We start from the raw sequence: 27,305 nt of genomic DNA on the forward strand, positions 1-27,305 counted from the left end.
GCGACCTTTTGGTTCACAGGCCAGCACTCAATCCACTGAACCACACCAGCCAGGGTATGTTTTCAACTCTTGTTGGTGTATGTATATACCAACAAGTGGAATTTCTAGTCCTGTGGTAATGGTATTAATTTTTGAGTAGTGTTGTACACATTCAGTGATTGGTTAGACCAGCAGTTCTCAAAGCGTGGTTCTTCTATTTCAAAGTTGTTTTAAATGTCCTGAATTCCTTAATATCTGTGTGATTTTTAGAATTGACTTGTTGATTTTTGCAGACTCTAGCTGGAACTTTTATGGGGATTAAGTCTGCAGACCAGTTTTGGGGGCACTGCTGCCTGAGCGCTATCGTGTCTTCCAACCCATGGAGATGGGCATGTTTCCATGTATTTAGCTCCTTAATTTATTTCAACAATACTTTATGATTTGCAGAGTATGTTATGCACTTCTTTTGCTGAATTCCTAAGTTTTATTCTTTTTGAGGCTATTGAAATGAAATTGTTTTAATTTTCATTGCTCATTACCAGCGTATGGAAACATAATTGATTTTTGTATACTGATCTGGTATTTGGCAAACTTGCCAAACCTACTGATGGACTTTCATTCAGTGGATTCCTTATGATTTGCTGCATGGAAAACCATGTTGCCTGCAAACACAGTTTTACTCCTTCCTTCCCAGCTCTGAGGCCTCCGATGCAGCCTCCCCGTCCTAGTCCCCTGGCTAGAGCCCCCAGGGCGATGTCGAATGGAGGCGGAGAGGGGAGGTATCATCATTCCCCCTGCTCCGTAAGTCGCAAAGCTTGGCCTAAGCTCCCCTCAGCGCCCCTCTGGCATTAGTGCGCAGAATACCTGGCCCGGGCTCCTTAAAACTGTCAGGGTTTCCGAAACAAGGGTTGAGAAACTGTCACCGCCCAGAGGAGCCCTGGTGACATGGTGGCTGCAGGTGATGCGGTGTCCTGCCTGAGACCCGGTAGCTGAAAAGGAGCAGTAGGTAAACAAGTACGATGAGGAAATCTGAATCAAGTGCAGATTTTAGTTCGCGCAAGTGTATCGGCTCGCTAACTGGCACAAGTTTCCCACGTCGCTGTGCGAGCCGCACGTCAGTGGGAGAACAGGGTGCATGGGAACTCTCTATCATCTACACTGTTTTCCTGTAGACCTTAAAATATTCTAAACTTTGAAGTTTATTTTAGAACATTAGTGTGTGTGTGTGTGTGTGTGTGTTGCTATGATCCAGGTTCTGAGCCACGGGCGGTGGCAGGGCTCAGGATTCTGTGCTTCCAGGAGGTCCAGGGCGACACCCAAGCTCCTGACGCATGGACCCCACTTTCAGGTGGACCCCAGTTCAAGAAGCTTTTGCTCTTGCTAACAAGGCGCCTGCTACAGCGTAAGCGCCCTTCTTCGGTAGGCAACCTGTATTTTCTCTCTGCTTTACGGTCCTGCCTCATTGTCTTCGGTTTTCTGAGACTTTGCTGAAATGTGTGTTTTTCATGTGGATGTTTCCCTCCCCCCCACCGTTGGATTTGATTGTGCTTCTTGGACATAATGACTCATGATTTTCATGAATTCGGGAAACAATTATCAGCTAGTCTTTCTTCAAAAGTGACCTCTTCCCATTTCTTCCAGGGTTTTCCCCCGAAGTCCAAGCTGACCAGCGTCAGACTATCTTGTCATTTGCGCGCTCGTACCGTCGTTCGAGTTCCTCTTCTTCTCGTGTCTCCGGAATCCTGAGTCATCCCTTAGACCTACCTGCCAGTGTGCTGGTCCTCGGCTGTGCCCAGCCTGCCCTTCAGCCGTTGTGTTTTCCATGTGTTTTATTACTGTGTTCCATGCCCGAAATTCCACTCTACAGTCTTCTTGGTGTTTTCAGTCTTTTATCTCCTGTATTCTAAGTTTTCTCTTCAACAAACTGAGTATATCTATTCTTTACCGAGTAATTCTACTATCCTGCGCCTTTTGGCTTCTAATTCTGCTCTTGTTTATGCCGACTTGCTGGTAGCAGCTTGTTTTCTATCGTCTCGCAGTTTCGAATTGCGAGACCACCGTGTTCGAGAGCCTGGGTTTCCCTCCCTGAAAACCTGGTCAGGCGCTGCAGGCACGGCCTCCAGAGACTGTGCCGGCTCCCACCAGGCCCCAGGCCACGGGGCCACGTGGACGCCACGTTGACGTGGGTGCTCTGCATGGACTTTCCCAGGACACACGGGGAGGGCCTGGGATTGAATGCCCGGTGGCAGCGTTTTCCTGCGGAGCCCCAGCGGAATCGAGTGTTTCCTTCCTGCCGCCATTTGCAAACGGATTTTCCAGCCCACGTTTCCATGGGGTGTAGCCTGCTGAGGACCAGACCTCACACGCAGTCTCTGCCGCTGTGGGTCCAAGTCCTGGTGTCCTGCCTCGAGGTGCTGGCAAAGCCCGAGGCTTTGGTGTCTAGGGCCAGCGAGCCGCTGGGGGAGGTGTCAGCCACCGCGGGGAAGCCCTGCTCCTTCTCACCCAAGGGTCCGCTTTTCTCTCTGAGACCTCGGATCTGTCTGAGAAGGTGTTCGCCAGGCCTCAGCTGGGACAGGCAGAGCGGGGGCTTTCTCAGGTCACCCCAGTGTGCCACGCGGCTGCTCCCACGGAGCTGTCACCGTGAACGCAGGGGCTGCTGGGCACTCACTCCAATCCCTCTTTGGGGGGCAGTGTCCCCCAGATGTGTGCTCACCCCAACACTCTTGGCCGGAGGACTGTCCCAGGAGGACAGAGCCGCCTCATTCAGGGCGGGCGATCGGCCAGACCCCTTGTCACTGGAGAAGGAACCGCCGGGTGCAGCTCCTGCTGCTGGGACCCGTGGTGTCAGGCTACAGCTGGCCCCCAGCTGAAACCACCTCTTCGCCCGGCTGCTCCCCGCCCCCTCCCCCAGCCTGCCTTTCTCACGCCCTTTCCCAGCAGCGGGCCCTCCATCACCCCAGCTCTCGTGCATCACCACCTCGGGCCCCGCTCCTGGGGGGCTGCCCTGAGACGGGGGTGCCGGTGGCCTGGGGAAGCGTCCCCCGCCGTCCGTCGGGGTCTGGAGGCGGAGTGCCCGCCGGCCGGCCAGCAGTGCGCCGGGACTGGCGTGTGGTGGCCTGGGCAGCACGCGGGGAGGGGGACACAACTGGCACGGCGGTGTGAAAGGCTGACCCATGTCCCCCAAACCCAGTGCTGAAGCCCCGATCTCTAGGCCCTCAGAGTGCGCCCGTGTTTGGAGACGGGCCGTCACGGAGGCGACTGAGGTAAAACCAGGTCGTCGGTGTGGGGCCCTGCTCCAGGGTGGCTGGTGTCCTTATCGGAAGTGGAGATCAGGACAGACACACACAGAGGGATGGTCACGTAAGGACACCCTGGGGAGATAGACGGCCACCTACCCACCCAGGAGAGGCCGTGTCTGCCAGCGGCCCAACCTCCGGCTCCCCCCCCCCCCCCGCTGCCCCCGCTGCCAGGACTGCAAGGAAGTGCGTGTGCGGCGAACGTTCACGTCCCCACGCAGCAGCCAGCCAGCCCGACCCCCCGGGGTCTGCGGGGCGTGTGAGAGCACGGAGCTCCGGGACAGGACGGGCGGGGGCTGGCAAGGGGCCGGCGGACGGTGGCGGCTGGGAAGCCAGCCCGTGGTGGTCGCCTGCGGGGCTTGTTGAGCAGGGTGGCAGGGCCCAGCCTCAGAATCCCTGATTCAGTCGGTCTGGGCCGGGGCCAGGAATGTGCACGTCACAAACTCCCAAGTGGTCCTGGTGCCGGTGGCCTGGGGGTCACACTTTGAAGACCATTAGCTTAGTATGTGAGGGGGACCCCAAAACCCAGAAGTATTAAAAACCGTGTATTAAGCCCTGGCTGGTGTAGCTCAGTGGATTGAGCGTGGGCTGAGAACCAAAGCATCGCAGGTTCAATTCCCACTCAGGGCATATGCCTAGGTTGCAGGCCACGGCCCCCAGCAACCGCACATTGATGTTTTTCTCTCTCTCTCCCTCCCTCCCCTCTCTAAAAATAAATAAATAAAATCTTTTTTAAAAAGTGTATTTATTCTGACATGTTTAAACGTCAGTCACCTTCCAAGTCCTCTCCAGGTGACGCAATGCACCTTCAAGACACTCTTCTGCAGCTCAAGGCGGCTCTGGGACTGGCAGGTCTCGAGGTCTCATTTAAATAGCGCTTCCGCCAGCTTTTTGTGTCACCTCTTCCGCATCCGCAGCATGTCTCCCTCTGAGGACTTTTCCATCAGGGAAGTACAAAGTAAAGTTCTTCAGGGTGAGATCAGGTGCTCAGGGCGGGCGGGGCACGGGGGTCACGCTGGTTTTGGTCAAAAACTGCCGAACGCTCAGCGTGGTGTGGGCAGGTGCACTTGCGAATCATCCACCGTGAAATGCATTGCGTTCAAAGAAAAAAAAATCACTGAAGCCGAATGCAACCACTCATAACGCCAGCTGATACAGGTGGGTTCCTAGAACACTCACCTAGCAGGGGAGGCCTGGACTACGAGGGGTCCACCCTCCAGAGGATAAGTCTGAGTTTTTTGCCGCCCCCCCTCTTGTGTAGAACCAAAGAAACTCCAACACAGGTGTGGCCAGGGTCGCTGCCCCCATGGAGAAGGCAATCACCTGGCCGCTCCCCTGGCTCCGCCGGCCTCAGAGCAGTGCCCTAAAGGGGGAGCTCTCTCGGGGGTCCCTGCACACAAGCACACAGCAGTGACCTGGGACATTCTTTAAAGGAGCTACAGCCCCGTATGGGGACCACTGTGCACCGGGACACAGGCCACCCGACCCCGGTCCCACCTGCCGTGAATGCCTGGACACCCAGAGCACAGCTGGGCCTCTACCCGGGCCTCCACCCTGTGTGGGCAGGAGTGTGGCCCATGGCCGGGACTCCCAGCCACCCTAGACCTGAGGACCAGGACCAGATGACAAGGAGGTGCTAGGGGTGGACAGGGAGAGTGGTCTTGTGCCCCGTGTGCACAGGAGGCACCAGCCATGTGGGGCCGGGCAATGTGGCCGGAGATGCTGGCCCTCCAGTGCCTGCACACAGGTATGGCCAGGGCGGCCCAGGCACAGGGACAGGCGCCCCTGCAGGAGCTATCAGTGGGCAGAATGCTGGGCAGCCTCACACGGAAGCAGCGGACACCCTGTAGGACCGTGGCATTGTCCCCCAGTTGCGGCGTCACTGTGAATCATGACTCTCGTAGGTGGGCACCGAGGAGTGAAGGGTGAGCAGCCCGCCCTCCAGGCCCGCAGCGCCCCCTGGGGGTGCGTGCTTGTCCCTGCACTGCAGGCTCTGAGGACACAGTGGTGCTCATCTCAGAGGGAGCTCACTGCCGCCTGGGACACAGAAAGTGTCCCACTCCACTTGCAGCTGTGGCTGGCACCAGAGCGGCTGGCTCCTGTCCAGCGGAATCTCAGGGTGTCCACGCCCAGCTTCCACGGTAAGTGGTCCAGGAGATCAGATCCCCGGAGGAGTGTGGTCACCAGGATGAAGGCCACAGATGATGCCTGGAGACCACCCACGCCCAGCAAGGCAGACAGTGGTTCGGGGGGCTATGGCTGCCCCCTCACCCTCTCTCATAAGCTCCCCGAGAGAGAATCCTGCAGGAGCTGGAATAAATCGCGTGTGAGGGTCCAGGGCACGGGCCACTGGGGCTCTCGACCATACCTGTCTGAGGAGGGTCCCCCTAGCTGACAGGCACCAACTGACTTCCACGCAGGGGGTGCAGTCAGTGACCACCTGGTACAGGGGCACATGAAACCCCACCCTCAGAGGGGAGGGCCAACCACAAATCCAGCCTAAGGGGCTGAGCGGTGACGCGCCACCACCTGAATGGACAGCAGGTGACGATGCGGGAGCTCACCAGGCCCGGCCCCGCCCCGCCCTCCACCTCATCTCCCGCTCGGGGCCCCGCAGCCGGGGCTGCCCCTGCCTGGGACGCGCGGCCTCGGGCCGGCGTCGGTGCCGAAGCCTGGCTCTTGCGCCCCAGGCGGGACCCTGCAGCGTCAGCGGTACCCCAGGGCACACCCGACCCCAGGACAAAAGAGCGCGGAGACCCACGGGAGGGTGGAATTGCTTTATTGAGGCGGACGCCGCAGGGCCGCCCATGGTCAGGTTAGTGTTCTGCCCGGAGGCAGCTGGAAGCCGGGCGCCACCACCCGCCGCCCGCCCAGGTTAGTGGAACATGCAAAGCTCGGTCAGAGGGTGGAGGCAGGGGGAAAGCCACCGAGGCCAGGGGCTGGGCGGAGCAGGAGGGGTGGCGCCAGGCCAGGCCGCCTGGCTCAGCAGACGGTCCAGCCGGCATCTCCGGGCCCCACAAAGGGCCAAGGCTCCCTGGGAGAGGCAGGCGGGTGGGCACCCTAGGCAGGACCTCAGAGGCTCGAAGGGCCAGAGGGAAAGAGAGCCTGCAGAAGCCCCGGCCACCCCCAAGTTCACCAGGAGGGCCCGTCTCCCACCCCAGGCCTGGGTCCTCGGGGCCGGGGTGTGAAGGGGAACACAGAAGGCACTTACTAGGAGCTGAGGCTGAGAGGCAGGAGCCAGAGGCCTGGGGTCTCAGGGGAGAGTGTCAGGGGGCTGGAGGCTGGAGGTGGGGGACAGAGCCTGGGCCCGCTGGTTCTGCAGACTGGACCCTCACCTTCCCATGGGGAAGGGGCCGCCTCTCTGGACAGGCGGGAAGAGATGGCTGACCCAGGAACCCCCTCCCTCCACGCAAGGCCCGCTGAGCCAGCAGGTCAGTCCTGGGAACAGATGAGAAAGTGCCGGCCCTGAGGGCCCTGCTCAGGACGGGTGCCCCGCTGCCCAGAGCAGCTAGAACTGGTGGGGCCAGCCTCGGGCCGGGAGCCCTCACCCAGATAGGACCCTCCCTGGGCAGCTGGGAGGGCTGGGTTGGGGGCCCGGCTCTGGACCTCCAAGGCACCTGGCTGTGGTGAGTGGCAGGTAGAGAAGAGGAAAGACCAGGGGGTGAGGTGGTCAGTGGGGCTGGACCAGCCCTCTCCCCCGAGACACAGGCTGTCTGGACAGCACACACGTGAATATATTAGTCTGGTCTTTTTGGTTAAACGTTAGGCACCGCTGAGGAGGAAGACACCTTTAAACATTAAAGAGAGAAAGACCCAGCGCCTGGGTGGGGAGCCTGGCCACATGCAGAGCAGAGGGGCGAGGGGCAGGCGGGCGTCAGGCCTTGGCAGACTCGGGGCCCCCCGGGGAGGTCGGGGGCCCCGAGGCGTAGCGGCGGCCGTAGCCCGAGGAGGAGTAGGAGGAAGAAGAGAAGGTCATGGAGAAGCTGGAGCCAGTGGCGTCGAAGCTGCCGCGGCGGGAGCCAGCCCGGGAGCCGGTGCGCGAGCCGGTGCGGGAGCCGGCGGTGGAGCCGGAGCCGCTGATGCTGTAGGGGCTGTAGTAGCCCTTGCTGGACTGGGCGGAGGCCTCCAGCAGCCGCAGCCCGGTGCCCTCCTCCACCATGCTGCGGTCCAGCGCGTCCTTGTAGGAGATCTTGAGCTTGGTCTTGGGGCAGGTGAGGTACTTGGAGTACGCGCTCACGTCGCGCAGCTTCTGGGCGGTGCGGGCGTCCACCGTGCCGCGCTGCAGGGCCTCGTCGAGGGGCACACGGCCGGGCGCGTCGGGCTCGATCAGGCCGCCGGTCAGGTACTGCACCTCCAGGAAGCGCTGGCCGGCCTCGTAGTAGAGCCAGCCCTTCTTCAGGGCTTGGGCGGCCGACATCTTGGTCTTGGTGCGCGGGTCCTCGAAGCCACTGAAGGCCTTCTGGGCCAGGTTGATGCGGTCCACCATGATCTTGTCCACCAGGCCCTTCTCGACGGCGTCGGGGACGGGGAGGCGTTCGCCGGTGCTGGGGTCGATGATGCCGCCGGTGCAGGCCTGAGCCTCCAGCAGCCGCTGCCCGGTGATGTTGTCCACCAGGTTGCGGTGCATGGCCTCCGTGATGGACACCTTCTCCAGCGTCTCCGTGTCCAGGATGCCGGCCACGGGGCCCGTCTCCTCGGTGGGGTCGGACCAGGAGACCAGCTGGGTCCTGGACACGGCTGGGCTGATGGGGTAGGAGGAGGAGGACCCCACGGAGGACGAGCGGGAGCGGAAGCCGCTGGCGTTGCCCGAGAGCATGTCGGCGAACTCGGTGATGGAGAGCGTGCCGGCGCGGTACTGGTCCAGCACGGAGCGGTCGATGAGGTTCTTGGTGATGGCCTCGTCGATGTCGTACTGGCGGCCAGAGCGGCGGTCGATGATCATGGACTTGACCACGCCGTCCGAGGAGGAGATGGTGATCTCCTCCCACTCGCACTCCTGCTCCGACAGCTCCAGGTAGGTCTGGTGGTCGATGAGGCCCTTGCGGTAGGCCTCGTACACCGACATCTCCTTGCCCGTCTCGGGGTCCACGATCACCACACGGCGCTTGCGCACCGAGGACTTGGAGGACGTCTTCCGCTCTCGCTTCTTCTCCTTCAGTGGCAGGAGGCACAGGCCCGTCTGGGGGTCGGTGATGCAGCGCTCCATCAGCTGCAGGTACGTGAGGTTCTCCTCCGTGTTGGGGTCGAAGAAGCCCTTGGTGTCGTCCGAGGGGTCCTCCAGGATCAAGTTCATCTCCTCGTCAAAGAGGCCGCGCTTGTAGGCCACCTCCACGGGCAGCCGGTGGCTCTCCTCGGGGTCGATGATGCCACCCGTGGCGATCTGGGCCTCCAGCAGGCGGATGCCGTGGTCCTTCAGGATCAGGCCCTTCTTCATGGCCTGGAAGAGCGAGATGAGCTTCCCGGAGTAGGGGTCCTTGTAGCCGGTGACCGCGCGCTCAGCCGACAGCAGCTTGTCCTTGAACTCGGGGCCCACGATGCCCATGCGCACAGCCTCCTCCACGGTCAGCTTGAGCCCCTTGATGGGGTCGATGACGTAGCCAGTGGCCGCCTGGGCCTCCAGGAGCTCGAAGGCCGTGCCGGGGCGGATGATGCCCTTCTTCATGGCCTGGTACACAGACAGCCGCTCCTTGGTGGCATCGACAAACACGCCGGCGATGCAGCTAGTGCCCTCGAGGAACTTCTGCAGGTCCTTGGTGACCTCCTCCACGGAAGTCAGGCCCTCCTGAAGCCGCCGCGCGATGGCCTCGTCCAAGACCTGCGAGCGCACCAGCTCCTCCACGGTGATCTGCTTGCGCAGCCCGCGGAATGTCAGCTTGCGGGTGTCCGAGAGCGGCAGGAGCAGCTGGCCGCTGTGCTCGTCGCGGCGGCAGCGCCGGAGCAGCTGCGTGTAGCTGAGGCGCTCGTCCGTGGAGGGGTCCACGTAGCTGCGCACCTCGCTGGGCTCCGACAGCTGGTCGTGCGTGTCCTTGTTGAGGTAGCCGCGCTGGTAGGCCACCTCCAGCGGGAGGTGGAAGCCCAGGCGCGGGTCCACGATGCCGCCCGTGGCCAGCTGGGCGTCCAGCAGCCGCAGGGCCTCCTCCGCAGGGATCAGGTCCTTCTTCATGGCCTGGAAGAGTGAGATGGTCTGCTCCGTGTAAGGGTCACGGTAGCCGGTCACGGCACGCTCCGCCGACAGCAGCCGGTCATGCAGCTCGGGGCCCACCAGGCCCTTCCGCACGGCCTCGTCCACCGTCAGCCGCTCGCCCTTCACCGGGTCCAGCAGGAAGCCCGTGGCCGCCTGTGCCTCCAGCAGCAAGCGGGCCACCTCAGCACTCAGCAGCCCCTTCTTGAGGGCCTGGTAGATGGTCAGCGTCTGCTGGGAGCTGGGCACGTAGACGCCGGCCACACAGCCCGTGCCGTAGAGGTAGCGCAGGGCGGACTCCGCCTCGAGCACCTCGCGCAGGGTCTTGGTGCCCTCCCGCAGCAGGCTGTAGATCTCGCGGGAGATGATCTTCGCCTCGTACAGGTCCTCGGCCGTGAGGCGGCGGCGCACGTAGTCATAGGAGGCCAGGTTCTGCTGGCGGATGATCTCGGTCTTCTCGATGATCTCGATGATGATGATGATCATGCGCTCCTTGGTCACCCGGCCCGCCTGGAAGTCAGCCATCAGCTGGGCCCGCTGCTCCTTGGGGATCAGGTCTGACTGCATGACCTCCCACAGGGACATGGTGGAGCTGCCCTGGCTGCCCCCGCTGGGGATGTCGATCTGCGTCTCCTCGAACGCCCTCCGGGTCTCCTCCTCTGTGTACACCTGCGTGGTCTCCACCACCTCCGCCTTCTCCGCCCCCTTCAGTGGCAGCAGGCGCAGGCCGGTCTCGGGGTCCTCCACACAGCGCGCCAGCAGCTGCATGTACGTGAGGTTCTCGTGGGTGTTGGGGTCGAAGAAGCCCTTGGTGTCGTCACTCGGGTCCGCCAGGACGCGGTTCATCTCCTCGTCGAAGTAGCCGCGCTGGTAGGCCACGTGCACGGGCAGCCGGTGGCTGTGCACGGGGTCGATGATGCCGCCCGTGGCGATCTGGGCCTCCAGCAGGCGGATGCCGTGGTCCCTGAGGACCAGGCCCTTCTTCATGGCCTGGAAGAGCGAGATGGTGCTGCCCGAGTACGGGTCCTTGTAGCCTGTGACGGCCTTCTCCGCCGACAGCAGTTTCTCGTGCAGCTCGGGGCCCACCACGCCCGCTTTCACCGCCTCGTGGACGTACAGCCGCTGGTTCCGCACGGGGTCCACCAGGAAGCCAGTGGCCGCCTGGGCCTCCAGCAGCAGCGTGGCCGTGCTGGGCCTGAGTAGGCCGCGCCGCATGGCCTCGTAGATGGTCACCTTCTCCTTGGAGTCCTCCAGGTAGACGCCGGCGAGGCAGCCGCTGCCTCGGAGGAGTGTCCGCACCGACTCCACCTCGGACAGGTCCTTCACCGACGTCTTGCCGTCCTTGAGCTGCTCAAACTGGGCCTTGTTGAGGACCCCGGAGGCCAGGAGCTCGCTGGCCGGCACCGGGGCGCGGAGGCCGCTAAAGGAGAGCCTCTGCTGGCGCGTGGTCTCCACCTCCTCCACGATGGTGATGAGGATCTTGATGATCTTCTCCACGGTGACCTTGCCCGTGCGGAACTGCCGCAGCAGCTCCAGCCGCTGCTCCTCCGTGAAGTACTCGGACCTGATGAGCTCCCAGATGGTCACTGTCCTGCCCTGGAAGCTGCCCACGGGGACCTCGACCGTGGCCTTCTGGAAGGCCTCACGGGCCTGGAGCTCGGAGTAAACCTCCGCCTGCCGCTCCCGGGCGGCCTTCTCCGAGAGCGGCAGCAGGCTCAGCCCCGTCAGCGGGTCTGGCCGGCACTGCTGCTGGAGCTGGCCGTAGGTGACCGGCTCCTGGGTCCTGGGGTCAGAGTAGGTCTTGGCGTCATCCCTGGGCGCCGACAGGGCCTTGCTGGTCTCCTTGTCCAGGTAGCCCCGGGCGTAGGCCACGTCCAGGGGCACGCGGTGGCTCTTGCTGGGGTCCACGATGCCACCCGTGGACAGCTGGGCGTCCAGCAGACGCAGACCCTGCTCCCTGGGGATGAGGCCCTTCTTCAGGGCCTGGAACAGGGAGACGCTCTGCCCCGAGTACGGGTCCTTGTAGCCCGTCACGGCCTTCTCCGCGGACAGCAGCTTCTCGTGCAGCTCGGGCCCCACCAGACCAGCACGCACGGCCTCGTCCACGGTCAGCCGGGCGCTCGTGGCAGGGTCGATGACGTGCCCGGTGCCGGCCTGGGCCTCCAGCAGGGCCACGGCCACCTCTGGCTGCAGCAAGTCTTTCTTGAGGGCCTCGTAGATGGTCACCTTCTGCCCGGCCTCCTCCAGCCACACGCCCGCGATGACGTTGGTGCCCCGCAGGGCTCGCCGCACAGCGTCCACGTCGGCGACCTCGCGCACGGAGCGCTCGCCCCGTTGCAGCTGCTGGTAGAGGTCGCGGTCGATGACCCCGCTCTCCAGCAGCGTGGCGGCGGGCACCAGGGCGCGCAGGCCCTCGAAGCAGAGCTGCCCCTTCTGCTCGTGCTCCTCCACCACGGTGATGACGATCTTGATGATCTTCTCCACGGTGACCTTGCCCGTGCGGAACTGGCGCAGCAGGTCCCGCCGCTGCTCTGCCGTGAAGTACTCGGAGTTGATGATCTCCCAGATGGTCACTGTCCTGCCCTGGAACTTGCCAAACGGTGTAGACACGGTGGCTTTCTCAAACACGTCCCGGGCCTCCGAGTCGGTGTAGACCAGCTCACCGCCCCTGGCAGCCTGATCCGTGAGCGGCAGCAGGCACAGGCCGGTCTCGGGGTCCTCCACGCAGCGCTCCAGCAGCTGCAGGTACGTGAGGTTCTCGTGCGTGTTGGGGTCGAAGAAGCCCTTGGTGTCGTCGCTCGGGTCTGCCAGGACGCGGTTCATCTCCTCGTCGAAGTAGCCGCGCTGGTAGGCCACGTGCACGGGCAGCCGGTGGCTGTGCACGGGGTCGATGATGCCGCCCGTGGCGATCTGGGCCTCAAGCAGGCGGATGCCGTGGTCACGGACGATCAGGTCCTTCTGCATGGCCTGGAAGAGGGAGATGGACTCTCCGGTGTAGGGGTCCTTGTAGCCGGTGACCGCGCGCTCGGCCGACAGCAGCTTGTGGTGCAGCTCGGGGCCCACCAAGCCCTCCTTCACAGCCTCGTTGACAGTCAGTCGCCGGTTGCGCACGGGGTCTAGGAGGAAGCCGGAGGCCGCCTGGGCCTCGAGCAGAATGAGAGCCGTGCCCGGGCTCAGCAGCTGCCTCTTCATGGCGGCGTACACACTCAGCTTCTCGTTGGCCGGCTTCAGCAGCAGCCCCGCGATGCTGCTGCGGCCCTGCAGGTAGCGGCGCACGTCCTCCCGCTGCGCCAGCTCAGCCACCGTGGTGCGGCCCTGCGCCAGCCGCTGCAGCTCCTCCGCGCTCAGGACCCCCACTTCCTGCAGCCGCTGGGCCGGCACCTTCTGCCGCAGGCCGTCGAAGGCGTACTCCGGCTCCCCCTCTGGGGCTGGGCCATCAGGCGCATCCCGGCCGTTGGGCAGGGCTCTGGTGGCCGCGGCCTGCGAGACGGCAATCTCCTCCGAGTGTGCCAGGGCGGCCCGGTGCTCCTCCTCTAGCTGCTGCAGCCGCTCACGCAGCCTCTGGTTCTCCTCGGCCAGTAGCTTCTCCTGCGCCTGCCGCTGCTGCTCCAGCCGCTGCAGCTCCTCCTGCTTGCGCCGCACGCCCTCCTCGGCGTCACGCTGCCGCCGGCGAGCCTCCTCCATGCTGGCCACCAGCTGCTGCTTCTCCTGCTCCATCTGCTGCTGCTGCCGCTGCTGCTCCTCGCGCAGCTTCTTTGCCTTGGCCACCTCGTCCTGGAACAGCCGCTCCAGCTTGGCCTTCTCCTGCTCGATGAGGCGCTCCCGCTGCAGCAGGCTGTCCTTCTCGGAGAGGAAGGTCTGCTGCAGGGCCTGCGTCTCCTGCAGCAGCTGCTCCTGCTGCACCGTCTGCATCTGTGGAGGGGAAGGGTGGTCAAGGACCTCAGCCCGGGCCCCCCCACCCGGCCAGCCCGCAAGCATGAGGGGCCAGTACCTCCTCCGACTTGAGCTGCAGTAACCTGGCTTCTTGCTTGAGCTTCTCCTTCTCGCGCTCCAGCTCGGCAATGGCTTCCCGCAGGCGCTCAGCGTCTTGGTCGCTCTGCTGCCGCTGGATCTCCAGCGTGTGCACCAGCGTCACTTTCTCCTGCGTGGCGAGCTCCGTGCGGTGCAGCTTCTCCCCTATCTCCTCTGCCTGCTTCCGGAAGCGCTGGGCGTCCTCCTCCGCGCGGGCCTGGGCCCGGCTCATCTCAGCCACACGCAGCTTCAGGCGCTCAGCCTCGGCGCTCATCTCCAGCTGCCGCTGCCGCTCCGCCTCCAGCGTGCGCTGGAAGCCCTGCGTCTCCTGTGCGAGCTGCTGCTCCATCTGTTCCTTGTCTTCCTGCAGCCGACGGGCCTGCTCCTGCGCGAGCTCCTTCTGCTGCTGAAGCAGCTCCGCCTCTGCCTTGAGCCGCGTGGCCTCCTGTACCGCCTGCATCTTCTCCTTGAGCATCTTCTCGGCCAGAGCCCGCTGCTGCGCCAGGTCCTCCTCCGCCAGCTGCCGCAGCCGAGCTGCCTCCTGGGCGGCCACACTCAGCCGCGCAGCCTCCTCCGCCACCTGCTTCATCTTCTCCGCCTCCTCCTCCAAGAAGCGCTGCGTGTTGTCCTTGTCACGCAGGATGAGAGCACGGTTCTCCGCCTCGATGCGCGCCTTGAGCTTGCCCAGCTCCTCCATCTGCACGCGCACGGAGAAGAGCTCCTCCTCCACCTGGCTGCGCTGACGGGCGGCCTCCGTCACCTCCGCCTTCAGCCGCTGCAGCTCTTCATCCAAGATGCTCTTTTGGTGGTCGGTCTCCTCCAGCTTCAATCTCAGCGTCGTTAGCTCCTGTTCCACCTGCGCCTTCTGCCGCAACGTCTGCTCCGCAAACTTCTTGTGCTTCTCCATCTCTGCGTCGGCCGCCTGCTTCTGCCTCAGGGCTGCCTGCTCTGCCTGCGCCCGCCGCGCCGCCTCCTGCTCCGCTTCCTTGCGCAGCTTTTCTGCCGCGGCCTGCGCCTGCGCACGGGCCTGCGCCTGCTCCTCCGCCAACTGCTTCAGTCGCTCCGCCTCCTCCACCTGCCGCAGGGACTGCGCCGCCTCCCGCTCAGCCTGCTCACGCGCCTCCTCCGCCTCCTCCGCCGCCTTGCGCGCGGCCTCTGCCTCGGCGCGCAGCCGATCCAGCATACTTTGTTCCTGCTGCAGTGTCTGCTTCAGCTCCTGTTCCTTTTGCTGTACTGCAAACGCATGCGCCTTCTCCTCTGCCTGCAGCCGCTTCTGTGCTGCGTCCTGGGCCAGCTGCAGCTGCCGCGCTGACTCTTGTTCCGCACGCTCCCGCAGGCGCCGCGCCTCTTCCACCTTGGCCTTGAGCCGCTCCACCTCCTCCAGTGCCGCTTTGCGCTGCCGCGCTGCCTCCTCCTCCGCCGCCAGGCTCTTCTGCACGCGCTCCTCCGCCTCCCGGCGCCGTTGTTCTTCCTCCGCAGCCAACTGCCGCTGCCGAGTGGCCTCTAGCTCCGCCTGCTCCTTGCTGCGCAGCGTTTCCTCCGCATTGCTGCGGATGCGCGTCAGCTCCAGCTCCAACTCTGCCTTGCCTGCGGCCGCCCGCTCAAAACTCGACTTCAGGGACAGAATCTCCTCCTCCACCTGCCGCCGCTGCCGCAGCGTGTCCTCCACTAGCCCCTTCTGCCGCTCCAGCTCGTTCTCTGACGCCTTGCGCAGCTGTGCCAGCCGCTCCTCGATGTCAGCCTTGTGCTGGGCCGCTTGCTCCTCCAACCGCCGCCGCTGGAAGGCTTCGTCTTCTGCCAGCCGCCGCAGGCGCTCATTCTCTGCCTCCTTCTCCTTCAGCGCAATCTCTGCCTCTGTCTTGAGCCGTGTAGCCTCGCTGATGGCGGCCAGCTTCTCTGCAAGCACCCGCTCGGCCTCCGCCCGCTGCCGCGCCGCATCCTCCTCCGCCAGCTGCCGCTGCCTCTTGGCCTCTTCGGCCAGGGCGCGCAAGCGGGCAGCCTCTTCTGCCAGCTCGCGGAACCGACTGGCCTCGGCTTCCAGCCTCTGCTTGGACTTCTCGCTGGTGGAGCGTGACTCCTCCTCGGCCCGTGCCTTGCTGGCCAACAGTACCTCCATTTCCGCCCGCACCTTGGCCAGCTCAGCCTCCAGTTCCTGGCGCTTCTGCGTGGCCTCGGCTGCCTCGCGCTGCAGCCGCCCTAGCTCCTCCTCCAGCAGCTGCCGCTGCTGCTCCCCCTGCTCTGTCTCAGCCCGCAGGCGGATGAGCTCCTGCTCGGCGGCCAGGCGCTGCTGCGCAGTGCCCTCCGCCAGCTGCCGCTGCTTTTCTAGCTCCTGCTCAGCCAGCTCCCGCTGTCGCACTGCCTGTTCCTCTGCCTTGCCACGCCGCCGAGCCTCGCGCTCCGCCTCCTCCTTCTGCTTCTCTGCCTCGGCCTGCGCCAGGCTCTTCTGCTGCGCGACCTCCTCAGCCTGCAGCCGCAGCCGCAGCGCTTCGTTGGCCTTCAGCTGCCAGCGCTCCAGCTCCCGCTCCGCTTCCTCACGGGCGCGCTCCGCCTCCGCCTGCTGCTGCGCGTGCCGCTCGGCTTCCTCCCGCAGCTGCGTCACAGTCACGTGCTCTTCCTGCAGGGTGCGCTCCAGCAGCGCCGTCTTCTCCGCGAAGGAAGCACGCTTGCTCTGCAATTCCACCTCGGCGCTGCGCTGTGCGGTCTCCAGGGCCACCTGCACCTGACGGGCCCGCTCAGCCTCCGCCTGCCGCAGGCGCCGGTCCGCCTCCTCGGCCTGCAGCCGCAGCTCCTCCAGCGCCTGCAGAGCTCGCTGCTTCTCGCGGGCGGCCTCGGCCTCAGCCTTCACGCGCAGGGCCAGCTCCGCCTCCGCCTGGCGTTTACGCTGGGTCTCATCTTGCACCTGACGCCGCAAGCGCTCCGCCTCCTCCTGCGCCTGTCTCTTCTGGGCCTCGGCCTCCTCTGCCCGGGCTCGCAGGGCCTGCAGCTCGCCCTCGGCCCCACTGCGCTGGCGCTCCGTGGTCTCCAGCTGCAGGCGCACCACACGGATCTCTTCCTCAATGCGCAGCCGGCTGCGTTCCGCCTCCTCCGCCTGCCGGGCCTTTGCCTGGATCTCGGCCTCCGAGCTCTGCCGCAAGTGCTGCAGCTCCTCCTGGATGCTACGCTTTTGCTGCTGCGCATCCACCGCCGCCTCCTCTCGCCGCACCACTTCTTCCTGCATGCGCCGCTGCAGCTCCTGTGCCTCCTGCTCCGCCTGCGCCTTCGCCTGCGCGTGCGTCTCCGCCAACTGCCGCTGCTTCTCCAGCGCGGCCTCCACCTCCGCCAGGCGCTCCCGCTCCTCTGCCCGCTGCTGCTCAGCCAGCCTCTGTGGCCGCGGCAGAGAGAGGGAGAGAACCAGAGAGGGCGGTGAGTGCGGAGCCGCCACCAGGCCCGCACGTGACACGGCACCACCACAGTCCACTGGACAGCACGATGGGGGGGTCAGGGAAGACAGAGGTCACAGCCCGGCGAGGGGGGAGCGTGCACCCGCCCAGGGCACTCGGGGCAGCGAGCGCAGCCTGGCCCCACAGTGCTCACCAGCCCCCGGAAGGAGGCTCAGGCGTCCTCCCCTCTTCCCGCAGACAGGCGACGAGACAGACGGGGGGAGAGAGAGAGAGCAAAGCAGGAGGCTCTCAGGGCCGGCGAGCCGCACCGCCACACAGCCCTGCCTGCGCACCGCGCCCCCGAGGGTCCCGGGCCCAGTCCCACAGCCAGGCGGAAAGGGACGGGGCAGCCGCCACGGGACCAGAGTGCAGACCTGAGCCAGCTCAGAAGAGACGCAGAGAGCCCGCAGCTCCGACCACAACGGAGGCTGCGGGTGGGCCGGATGGCCAGGCCCCCCGGGAGGCAGGAGGGACAGGACAGCTTGGCCCCCCACCCTGCCAAGGCACCTCACGACACCCCTGCCCGGCCCCACAACGCAGCACCCCCAGCTCTTCCAGAGCAGTGGCCGCAAGGAGCGCCGACGGGGAATCCGGAGCAAGAACGCCAAAGGAGCCGGTGGGGCAGCTGGCGGGCAGGTGCAGACACGGAGGAGGAAGAGGAGGTGCCAGCCACCACAGGGGAGCAGTGCAGCGCCAGCCGGGGGGGGCAGGCCGAGCTCAGGGAGGGGCACTGGTGGCATCAGGCAGCAGGGAGTGGGGGCTGAGCTAAGTGGTGACAAATGGATTCCCAGGAGCTGCACCTGGGCAGCAGGACACCCCCCACCTCCAAAGGCCGTACCTCCTCCTCCTCCATGCGACGCAGCGTCTCAGTGATGAACTTGATGTACTGGCTCGTCAGCGTGGTCAGCTCGCTGTAGCGCGTGCGCAGGTCCACGTACTGGGGGCGGGAGGGAGGCGGCCGCCCGGGTCAGCCCTGCGCCGGCCAGCGGCCCCGCGAGCCACCCCCAGCCACGTTCCTCAGCCTTACCTCCTGGATGACGCTCTCGGAGCCCGACTGGACCTTGGGTTTCTTGGCCGGAGAGGCCACCGGCTCAAGCTGCGCCTTGTATGTGACCAGCTGGAGCTCATAGTCCTGTGGGAAACACGGGTCAGCCACCGGCCTGCCCCTGGGCCTGGGGCCACCCCTGGGGGTTCAGGCCCCGGGACACCAGCCTGGGGGGGAGGGGGCGGTGGGCGGAGCCCGACGCCTCACCTTGATGGCGTTGATGTACTGCTTCGCGAACCTCTGGCACTCCTCCACCTTCTCCCCGTGGCGCTCGATCTCCTCCAGCAGCGCCTGCGGGACGCGGCTGTCAGCACAGACCCCCGCCCCGCCCTGCCCCGCGCCGCCCCCGCCACGCCGGCCCAGGCCCACCTTCTCCTGCCGCAGCTGCTCCCGCACGGCCCGGCTGTGGGCCAGCGGCACGGCCTGGATCTGCTCCTGCCGCTGCTTGGCGTCCCGCAGCCAGGCGTCCAGCGGGTCGGCGCTCTCCCGGTAGTAGCGCAGCTGACGGCCCAGCTGGTCGAGCTCGCGCTGCCGCACGTCGGCCTGGGCCAGCACGGCCTGCCAGCGCTCCAGCAGCTGGGCCGCCCGCTCGCGCCAGCGCTCCACCTCCACGTCCCGCTCCCCGTGCCGCTGCTGCAGCCGCTGCCCCACCTCCTGCGCCCCCCGCAGCTCATCCCGCAGGGCGTCGAACACCGGCTGCTGCGCCTCCGCCTGGGCCCGCAGCTTCTGTTGGGGGCAGAGGGGTGGGGGCTGCTTCAGTCCCGTGCCCCGCCGCTGGCCCCCACCGGCCCCCCGGGGGGCACCGGCCTGACAACAGCACCTTCAGTGCGGCCTTGGTGGCGTCGAGCTCCGGCAGGGTGGCGGGGACGGCCTGGGCCTCCTTGAGCTGCTCCTCGTGGACCCTGAGCACCTCCTCGGCCTCCTGTGTGCTGCGGATCACCAGGCTGATGGTCTTGAGCCTGGGGGAGAGCAGGGCCCAGGGCTGGGCGTGAGGCTGGGCTCCTGGCAGCCGCAGCCCCACGTGGTCGGGCCAGCACCTCGGTGGTCAAGGGGAGTGAGTGCCGGGGGACCTCTGGGACACAGGGCCCCTTCTGTGCCAGCTGCGTTGGCCAGAGGAAGGGACAGCTGCCCCTGTGGCCCGGGAGCTCTCGGCCTTCCGGCCCCAAGGCCGGGCGAGGGGGACAAGTGCCGGCCTTTCCGAAGGAAAGGGGGCGTGCCGCCTGCCAGCAGCACTGTCGGCGACGATGGAACAGCATGTCAGGGACAAAGGGGAGACAGGCCCGGCCTCGGAGGGAGGGCGAGTCCGGGATGGGACGGGGCGGGAGGAGGTGGGGGGGCTTCTCTCTCCGCTTCTGAGCGGGGGGACCCCGGGCTGAAGCGAGCCGTAAAGGACAGAAGAGTCCCCAGGGCGGGGGTGGCCCGAGGCTGGTGGCTGCCAGGGGCCCTGGGGAGGACTCTCCTTCCCCGGGGCAGTGGGGCCCGAAGGACTGTGGGGGACGGGTGTCAGGAGACAGGAGGGTGTAGGTCCCCCAGAAGGGCCGCAGCACGGGCCCCTCTGCCATCTCAGCCACTGCCCCCCCTTACCCCTCCCCCAAGAAGCCTCCCCCTCAAGGTCTCTGGTGCCACCCCCAATTCACTGGCCAAGGGTCACCTGCCCTGGGGGCATTCCTGACCCCGTGGGTTCCTCCTCCTGCCTGTACTTGGTCTGTACTCTCCTCAGACACGCCCAGCTCCTGACGTCACACGGGTGGGAGTCACCCAGCCCTCATTTCCACAGTCCCCCCCTCAGGGAGCCGCCCCCTCACCCCAGGTCCAGTCGTTAGGAAGCCTCAGGACCGAACCCCTCCATCCGAGCCCGTGAGCCCCACTCTGGTCCACAGCCACCACCTCCTGACCAGATCCCCAAAGAGCCCGCCCCTCAGCCTGTCCTGAGCTAGCACAGAGCGGTCAGGTCCCCCTCTGCTCGCTGGACGCCCCTCCCAGGATCCCAGCCCCAGCCGCCGACGGGGGCACTCACTTCTCCAGGTAGATGGCGGAGAGGCTGCGGACCTGCTCCAGCTTGCCCAGGGTCAGCTCCAGCTCTGAGCGCAGGACGGGGGCAGCGGGCGACGGCTCCGGCAGAGCCAGGACCTTCTCAGCCTCCTCAGAGAGCCGGGCGACTCCCTTGCCCAGCCCCTCCACCTCAGCCTGTGCTTTCTGAAGAGAGAGCGGGGAGGCGGATGAGCACGCAGCTGCAGCACCCCCTGGGGACCTGGGGGGGGCGGGGCGGGGGGCGGGGCAGCGCCTGCCTGCTGCTCGGCGATGCGCTGGGCGCACTCCCGCGCAGGCTCCTTGTCCAGCGGCAGCCGCAGGCGGTGCACGGTGCGCGTCTCGCAGGCCTCCAGCTGCAGCCGGATGTCCTTGAGCTCCGAGATGCAGCGCTGGCAGCGGGACTCCTCCTGCTCGCCTGCGGACACGACCTGCTTGCTCAGGGGCTGCCCGGCCCCCCGCCCGCCGCCCACCCGCCGGCCCGCCCAGGCTGCGGGCGCGCCTACCCTGCTCCAGGCTCTGCAGCAGCTGCTGGTACTGGTGGCTGCAGGCGCTGTACTCGCGCTCCGCCTGCAGCCGGTCCTCGGGCCCGAAGCTGCTGGCGTCCTGGCTGTCCCGCAGGAAGGCCTGGTAGTGCAGCTCCAGGTTCCGCAGGGCCTGGCGCTGCTCCTCCGGCTTCAGCGTGCGGAACTGCGGGCAGCGCGCACAGGGGCTGAGCACACAGGGCGGCCCGGCCGGGATGCCCCGCCCCGCCCCGCCCCGCCCCGCCCCGCCCCCTGCGGCCCCATCCTACCGTGACCAGGGTCCAGGAGCGGATGAGCTGCAAGTCGCGGCTGAGGCTCTGCCACGCCAGCAGGCTCTTCAGGTCCACGTGCAGCTGGTGCCACAAGGTCACCAGGGCCTGGTGCTGGGCCTCCAGCCTGGCGGGTCAGGGGTTCGCTCAGAGAGGCCGGGCGCCCGCCCCCACCCACCCACTCCAGGGGCCGGACCTCGGACCACACACCTGGCGACGGCCTCCTGGGCCTCCTGGTTGGGCGGGGGCACGAGGAAGCACACTGACGGCACAGAGGCCTCGCTGCCGCCGCTGCTGACCACCTTCCAGTGGAACGGCTGCACGGGGCCCACCAGCTGGCACTCGTCACCCTTGTGTACGGTCACCTGGGGCAGCCAGGGCTGTCACGGCGTGGCCACCCCCACCCCCAGCGGTCTCACCCCCCCAGCCACGTGCTCCCTGAACAAGCCCCGCCGGCCGCCAGCCTCACCTCCACCTGCTTGTAGTCGCACGCGGCCAGCAGCGGCACCCGGCCCCGCACGGGGTGGGCGGGGTTGCGGGGCTTCAGCTGCACGATGGCCTTGGCCCGCTTGGCGAGGCCCGAGAGGTGCCCCCTGTACTCGTTCAGCTGCTCCTTCTCGTCCTGCAGGGAAGGGGCAGCGCAGACACTGTGGGCCTGGGCAGCGGAGTGTGGAGACCCCCACGCCCGCCCTGTGCAAATGCGAGCGCACGGCAGGCACCCCCACCCTGAGATCGGGGGTCCTTCCTGCTGCCCCAGCGCAGGGCACCACACACCTGGAAGCAGCAGGTCTGACCAAGGCAGGTCCCCAGGGCTCCAGCAGCTCCCACTGACCCCCTTCCTTCCTGCCAAGGCCCGAAGTCACCCTCCCCCGTCCCAGGTCACACAGCATCTTCCAGGGGAGGGTCCCCAGCAGCACCCTGTCCCCTCCCCGCTCCCCCTGCAGGTCACCCACCTGCTCTTATTCAGCCCGAGAAGGGGCCCACCCCACCAAGGACTTCCCAAGGTAGCAGCTTGGGAGTCAAAGCTGCCTGCACCTCTCGGGGCCTCCTGGACTCCCCACCTCCGCTGACCCCCACTCCGGAGCCCAGGAGCCCCAGCCAGCAGAGGCCCTGCCCCCTCAGCCTTGCACTGTGCCCGCCCCCCACGTCACGCCGAGATGCCAGGGGGCCCAGCACGGGAACGAGCTGAGCCAGAGCAGCCGACCCGGGGCTCCAGGGGAGAGAGGCTCCTGCCTGCCCCGGCCAGACACCTGCCCCGGCCTCCCAGGCCCCCACGCCCCTCCCGCCACCCTCTCCCCCAGACCCGCTGCCCTCCCACCGGCCCCCACCCTCTCCTCTGCACCGCCGGCTCACCTGGGCGTCCTGCAGCAGGTCCTCCAGGCGGGTGACCGTGATGGAGCGGTCGCAGGTGTACTTCCTGCGCAGCGTCTCCTGCAGCTTCCGCAGCTGCTCCTCGGCCTCGCGCACGTCTGAGAAGAACTGCACAGCGGGACGCGGTCGGGCTGGGCTGGGGGGCCGCAGCCCGGGACACGGGGACGGGGCACAGCAGGATGGGGTGCCTGGGCCCAGGGCGGGGCCCCGTGTCTGAGGCAGTGGTCTGGGGGCTGTCGGCGAGCAGGAGGGAGCAGTCTCACCTGGAAGTAGGCGGTGTTCTCCTTCAGGTGCGCCTCCACGCAGCAGCACAGCTGTAGCATCCAGCTCCACTGGGTCTGCAGGGCTGCCTGGAAGGACTGCAGCCCCCGGTCCCCGTCAGCCTCCCAGCCCGCTGCCCCGGGTCCCCAACACCCTGGTCCCCAGTACCCTGGGTCCCCGCCACCCTGGGTCCCCACCGCCCTGGGTCCCCACCGCCCTGGGTCCCCGCCACCCTGGGTCCCCGCCAGCCCAGGTCCCCGCCAGCCCAGGTCCTCGCCGCCCCGGGTCCCTGCCGCCCCGGGTCCCCAACACCCGGGGTCCCCGCCGCCCCGGGTCCCCGCCGCCCCCACCTCCACCGTGGCCCGAGCAGGGTGCTCCTCCCGCAGCAGCCGGTCCCCGGTGTTCTGGATCTCCTTGATCTTCTTCTCCTTCAGCTCCAGCTCGCGCATCAGGGCCTGGCACGAGGGCGGCCAGTCTCAGGGGCGGCACCAGAGCCGCGCCGCGATCTGCCGTCTCCCTCCCAGCACCACCCGAGGCCCCCCCCCTCCCCACCGCCGTGGGGCCTGGAGCCAGACCTGACCGGCGGCCCCCACGGACGGATGGGGCGGCCAGCTACGGGAGGGCGCGGCCGGCCTCACCGAGTAGCTCTCCTTCTTGGCGGCCATGTTGCTGTTGCGCTCACTCCAGTCGAAGCCCACCTCCTCCTCCTCCTTCTCGCTCAGCCACATCAGCTCCTTGGTGGCGGCCGCCACGAAGCCGTGCAGGCTCTCCAGAGACCGCAGGCGGCCCTTGGAGGAGTTCTGGAGGCGAGCAAGCGGGGCACGTGAGCAGACCGCAGCCCTGCAGCCCCCCACAGCCCTGCAGCCCCCCACCCCCTCCCCCGCCGCCCGCCGGTCCCCACTCACTCACCAGCAGCTTGGCGTACTGCAGGTCCAGCCGGCCCAGGCAGTCGCGGTAGGCGCCCCGGATGGCCGGGGAGAGCTGGCCCTGCGACGGAGGAGCAGAGTGAGGCCCAAGGGGCCCAGGCCCGGCCCACCGCCCCCCCGGGCCCACCCCGGGGGCACCCCCCACCCTCACCTCGTCGGTCCGTGCCCGCTCAATCTTGGCCCTGAACTCCTCGATGGACTGGTGCAGGCCGCGGTGGCTGCCCAGCTGCGCCTCCACGCTGGGCAGGTCCACGCCCCACTCGGCGCTGTCCACCCGGCGCTGGTTGTCCTCCACCCAGGCCAGCAGGTCCTGCAGGTAGCGCAGAGAGGAGTCCTCGAGGTCAGGGCGCCGCGAGGTCTGCACCGTCACCTGGGTCACCTGGGTCACGGGGGTGGGCACGCCCGCCTTCAGCCGGAGGTTGTACTCGGTGCGGATGGCCACCAGGCGCTCGTGCAGGCGGTACACCCTGGGGACAGGGGAGGAGCCAGAAAGGTGAGCGGGGAACCGGCCGCCCCCCCCCACACTGGCTCCCCAGGCCCCACGCTGGGGGGGCGGCGGGCGCAGCCCACCTGCGGTACATCTGCTCGCCCTGCGGGTGCCGCCCATCCTTCAGGGCCTGCACGTCGTTGAACAGCAGCCGGATCATGCCGTCCGCCTTGTCCAGGTCCCGCTCCACCTCGCCCGCCCGCTGCGGCCCCTTGCCTGCCGCCAGCAGCCGGATGTCCTGCAGGGGGGTCGCCCGGCTCAGGCCCAGTTGGACCTTTGCCCTTACCTCCTCCCGCCCTTTCCCAACGTGCGAATCGCCGGCCCTGGCTCGGGGGCCCGGGGCTCTGGCCCCGGGGCCCGGGGCTCTGGCCCCAGGGCCTCTCTGGGTCCAAGCAGCCAGACTCTCCACGGCCTCCTCCAAGGCTCTTGGCCTCCCCCCGCCACCACACCCTCCCCGCAGCAAGCCCTTGGGTGTCATCAGCTGCTGCCTGGTGCCCGGGAGCCAGCTCAGCCCACAGCAAGCAGCCGGGGTTGGCCACACACCAGGAGGGAGGAGCTGGGGGCCTGAGGCACCGCCCCACCACCAGAGCCCAGCCCCACCCGCTCGGCCCCTCGCGGGCCCGCCCCTCACCGACTGCAGCAGGGCGTCGGCCTGGTTCAGCTGCTCCTCGCACAGCCCGGCCTCCATCTGCAGTTTGCTGACCACGCGCTGCAGACACTCCAGCCTGCGCCCAGCACCCGCGGGGCCAACGAGAGGGGGCTGCAGTCTGGCTACCCGCCGGAGAGCAGCAGCAGCCTCCCCGCCAGCCAGCCCGCAGGCCTCTGCCTCGCTGGCCCGAGTGTGGGTTTCCCGGCCTGGGGGGGGGATTTCCTCCCCGGGCAGTGAGTCACTGGCGGGTGGCTTCCCCGCCGCAGCAGCGGGGCCCCACCCGGCGACCGCAGCCTCCCACCCCCAGCACCGCCCACCTCTCGAACTCGGTGCGGAGCTGCTTCTCCCGCTCCAGGATGGCCACGTGCAGCTTGCCCCACTCCTTCTCCACGTCCAGCGGGTGGTAGCCGGGGGGCACCTTGAGCTGGCCTGCTTGCACCGCCCCCTGTGGGCGGAAGCCAAGCTCTCAGGCCTGGGCCAGTAGGGCTGTCGGGGGGGCCCAGCCACCCAGCCCCCGCCTGCCCGGCCTGGAGCCGGCCCCGTACCTGAAGGGAACAGCCCCGGGACAGCCTCATTCCCCCCCCCCGGGGGCCCCTCCTCACCCCTGAAGTGCCCCCACTCACCTCCAGGGACTGGTAGATGACCTTGGACCGGTTCTTGTCGGCCTCCTTGGCCGGAAGCTCTGTCTCCTTAAACTTCAAGAACTGGCACCACAGGATCTGTGGGGATGGCGAGGTCAGCAGCCGGGCCCCGGCCCCCACGGCAGGCGCGCGGCCCCGCCCGGGTGGACAGGCCTACCTCGATCTCCTCGAAGCTGGACGGGAACTTGCGCTCCTCGAAGGCGGCGGTGTGGTGCCGGACCCACTGCAGCAGCAGCAGCACCAGCTCCCGGTACTCCTGCCAGCGCAGCTGCAGCTCCTGGGGGCGAGCCGGACCATTGGGGTGCACCCCGCCCCCCCAGGCCCATCCCACCCCCCGCCCAGGCCCACCAGCCACCACTCACGTTGGCCTTGACCCCGTCCTGCACGTCGGGCACTCGGGGCATGGCGTCGTACAGGGACGAGACGTACGTGATGATGGACTTCTCGTCGGGCTGGGGGACGTCCACGTCTGTGGGGGCGGGGGGACAAGGGTCAGGGTGCCCCTGCGAGTGGGAGGGGGGGAGGGGCGGGGGCAGGGGCAGCGGCACGCACCCTCAGGGTCCAGGAGCCGCGTCACTCCCAGCTCCCGCTCCGCCACAGAGAAGGCCTGGTCCAGGTTCTCCAGGCTGGCCTGGGCGTACACCTTGTTCATGTCGATGAGCACGGGCCTGCAGGCAGAGCGGCTGGTGGGGCGGGTGGGCAGGAACGGGAGCGGCGAGGCTCCCCCGCCGGGGAGGGGGCACCCTCTTACCCCACAGGCGGCCCCAGCCCCACACTCCCCCGGAAAAACGCACGCCCACCCCACTAGGGCCCAGCTCTGCCCGCCCAGGTAGCCCTCTGCACTGTAGGCCTGGCGCTGAAGGGCCTACAGGGGCACCGGTGCAGGTGAGGTGCACGGAGCAGAGGGTTCCAGTTGGCCGGGGCTCCCCGCAGCCACCTGTCCCCTGGGTCCCAGGTCCTGAGTGGGGGCTGGGGTCCTCCTCGGGCCTCCCCAGCGCAGCCCAGCCACCCAGACCTCTCCTGGGGCATCCACCTGGGGCAGGTGCTCATGGCTGTGAGGAGCAGCAGCCCACTGGCCCTCTGGCCTTGAGGAAGGGCCCAGGGGAAGGTACGTAGGATGCAGGTGGGGCTGGCCTGCACCTCCCAGCGAGGAGAGGCTGGCACGGGCACTCCTCCCCACGGGCAGCGGGTTCCTGTCAGTGGGAGGCGCCCCTCCGCCACCCTCCCTACCCTGACTCGTGTGCAGTCACCAGCTGAACTGCTCCAGGGCACCCCCGACCCCCAGCCTTACTCTTCGCCCCCCCGGGGCCGCCTACTTGTGCCGATGGATGATGGCGTTGAAGAGGCGGCCGTCGCGCCAGCTGGAGGTGAAGTTGTCGCAGCGCAGGCCCGGGTAGCCCTCCACCATGCGCTGCGACCACAGCAGCAGCTTCTCCTTGGCCGTCATGTCCTCGGACTGGCCGCTCACCTGGATGTCCGAGATCTGCCCCGCGTGGCGAGCAGGAGGCAGGAGCTGAGCCACAGTGCCCCCCCCACCCACGCCCACGCCCACCTGTCCGAGGACAGGGGCGGCTGAGCACCTGGGTGGGGTGCATAGGAGCCACCAGGCCAGCAGAGCCCAAGCAGGCCCTCAGGTCCCCTCCCGCACCAGTGGGGCAGCCAAGACCCACCACACTTCAGCCCCACAAGCCCAGACCACCCCAGCCAGCAGCCGCCAGAGAATACGTCGGAGCCTCCAGCCCCCACTGCAGACACGTGGTGGATGCCCTGGACGCCCTGGGCAGGGGCGACGTGGCCTGGGGGCACACCCTGAACCCCAGCTGCAGGCTCAGGGCTCGCCCACAAACCCAGGCCCGGAAGAGGCTGTCTGGTGGGGGCGGCACAGGCCGCCCCCCCCCCCGGCTGCAGGCAGGGGTCCCGTCGCTGGGTCCAGGCCCAGCCCGCCCCGCGGCTCAGGCCCGGGCCTGCCAGCCTGTCTGTGCACCCGCCTGCCCGCCTCGGTCTGTCTGTGGGCCTGCATGCCCGTGTGACTCAGCCGCCATGCCAGCAGGGCTGTGCCTGCCCAGATCTCAGATTTGTGGCTTCCTGTGCAGCCAGGCAGGCAACGGATGAGTCAGCCAGTGCAAGGGGCGCTTCTCCAGAACTTTCCCCGGCAGGCGGCTGTACCAGCAGGGCACGCATTCCTTGGCAGGGCGGCTCTGCGGGCCCTGCCCAGCCA

The 27,305-nt window shown here is 67.2% G+C and overlaps 1 protein-coding gene across 17 annotated transcripts in view; it reads right to left on the reverse strand.

The window, feature by feature from the left end:
* Positions 1–6,037: 6,037 nt before the first annotated feature.
* The window catches only part of PLEC (plectin), a 52,910-nt gene continuing 31,642 nt past the window's right edge, over positions 6,038–27,305 (reverse strand). For 16 of the 17 annotated variants that reach the window (XM_045860783.1, XM_045860782.1, XM_045860792.1 and 13 more), the window contains 27 exons: positions 26,404–26,570; positions 25,640–25,755; positions 25,450–25,556; positions 25,245–25,364; positions 25,070–25,165; positions 24,764–24,891; positions 24,429–24,522; positions 23,881–24,035; positions 23,462–23,777; positions 23,294–23,371; positions 23,023–23,184; positions 22,735–22,839; positions 22,387–22,482; positions 22,106–22,231; positions 21,222–21,374; positions 20,963–21,117; positions 20,753–20,879; positions 20,466–20,649; positions 20,220–20,377; positions 19,949–20,127; positions 18,752–18,890; positions 18,301–18,657; positions 18,139–18,222; positions 17,914–18,018; positions 17,725–17,823; positions 13,448–16,828; positions 6,038–13,368 (listed from right to left, as the gene is read on the reverse strand). In XM_045860783.1, coding sequence (XP_045716739.1) covers positions 7,150–13,368; positions 13,448–16,828; positions 17,725–17,823; positions 17,914–18,018; positions 18,139–18,222; positions 18,301–18,657; positions 18,752–18,890; positions 19,949–20,127; positions 20,220–20,377; positions 20,466–20,649; positions 20,753–20,879; positions 20,963–21,117; positions 21,222–21,374; positions 22,106–22,231; positions 22,387–22,482; positions 22,735–22,839; positions 23,023–23,184; positions 23,294–23,371; positions 23,462–23,777; positions 23,881–24,035; positions 24,429–24,522; positions 24,764–24,891; positions 25,070–25,165; positions 25,245–25,364; positions 25,450–25,556; positions 25,640–25,755; positions 26,404–26,570 — 13,206 coding nt within the window. In that variant the 3' untranslated portion in view covers positions 6,038–7,149. The remainder of the gene's footprint in view (positions 13,369–13,447; positions 16,829–17,724; positions 17,824–17,913; positions 18,019–18,138; positions 18,223–18,300; positions 18,658–18,751; positions 18,891–19,948; positions 20,128–20,219; positions 20,378–20,465; positions 20,650–20,752; positions 20,880–20,962; positions 21,118–21,221; positions 21,375–22,105; positions 22,232–22,386; positions 22,483–22,734; positions 22,840–23,022; positions 23,185–23,293; positions 23,372–23,461; positions 23,778–23,880; positions 24,036–24,428; positions 24,523–24,763; positions 24,892–25,069; positions 25,166–25,244; positions 25,365–25,449; positions 25,557–25,639; positions 25,756–26,403; positions 26,571–27,305) is intronic. The other variant, XM_045860797.1, reaches the window with a different exon arrangement.

Source organism: Phyllostomus hastatus, unplaced genomic scaffold (genome assembly GCF_019186645.2).
Source record: "Phyllostomus hastatus isolate PE091 unplaced genomic scaffold, TTU_PhHast_1.1 phas_scaffold_21, whole genome shotgun sequence".
Classification (NCBI taxonomy): Eukaryota; Metazoa; Chordata; class Mammalia; order Chiroptera; family Phyllostomidae; genus Phyllostomus; species Phyllostomus hastatus.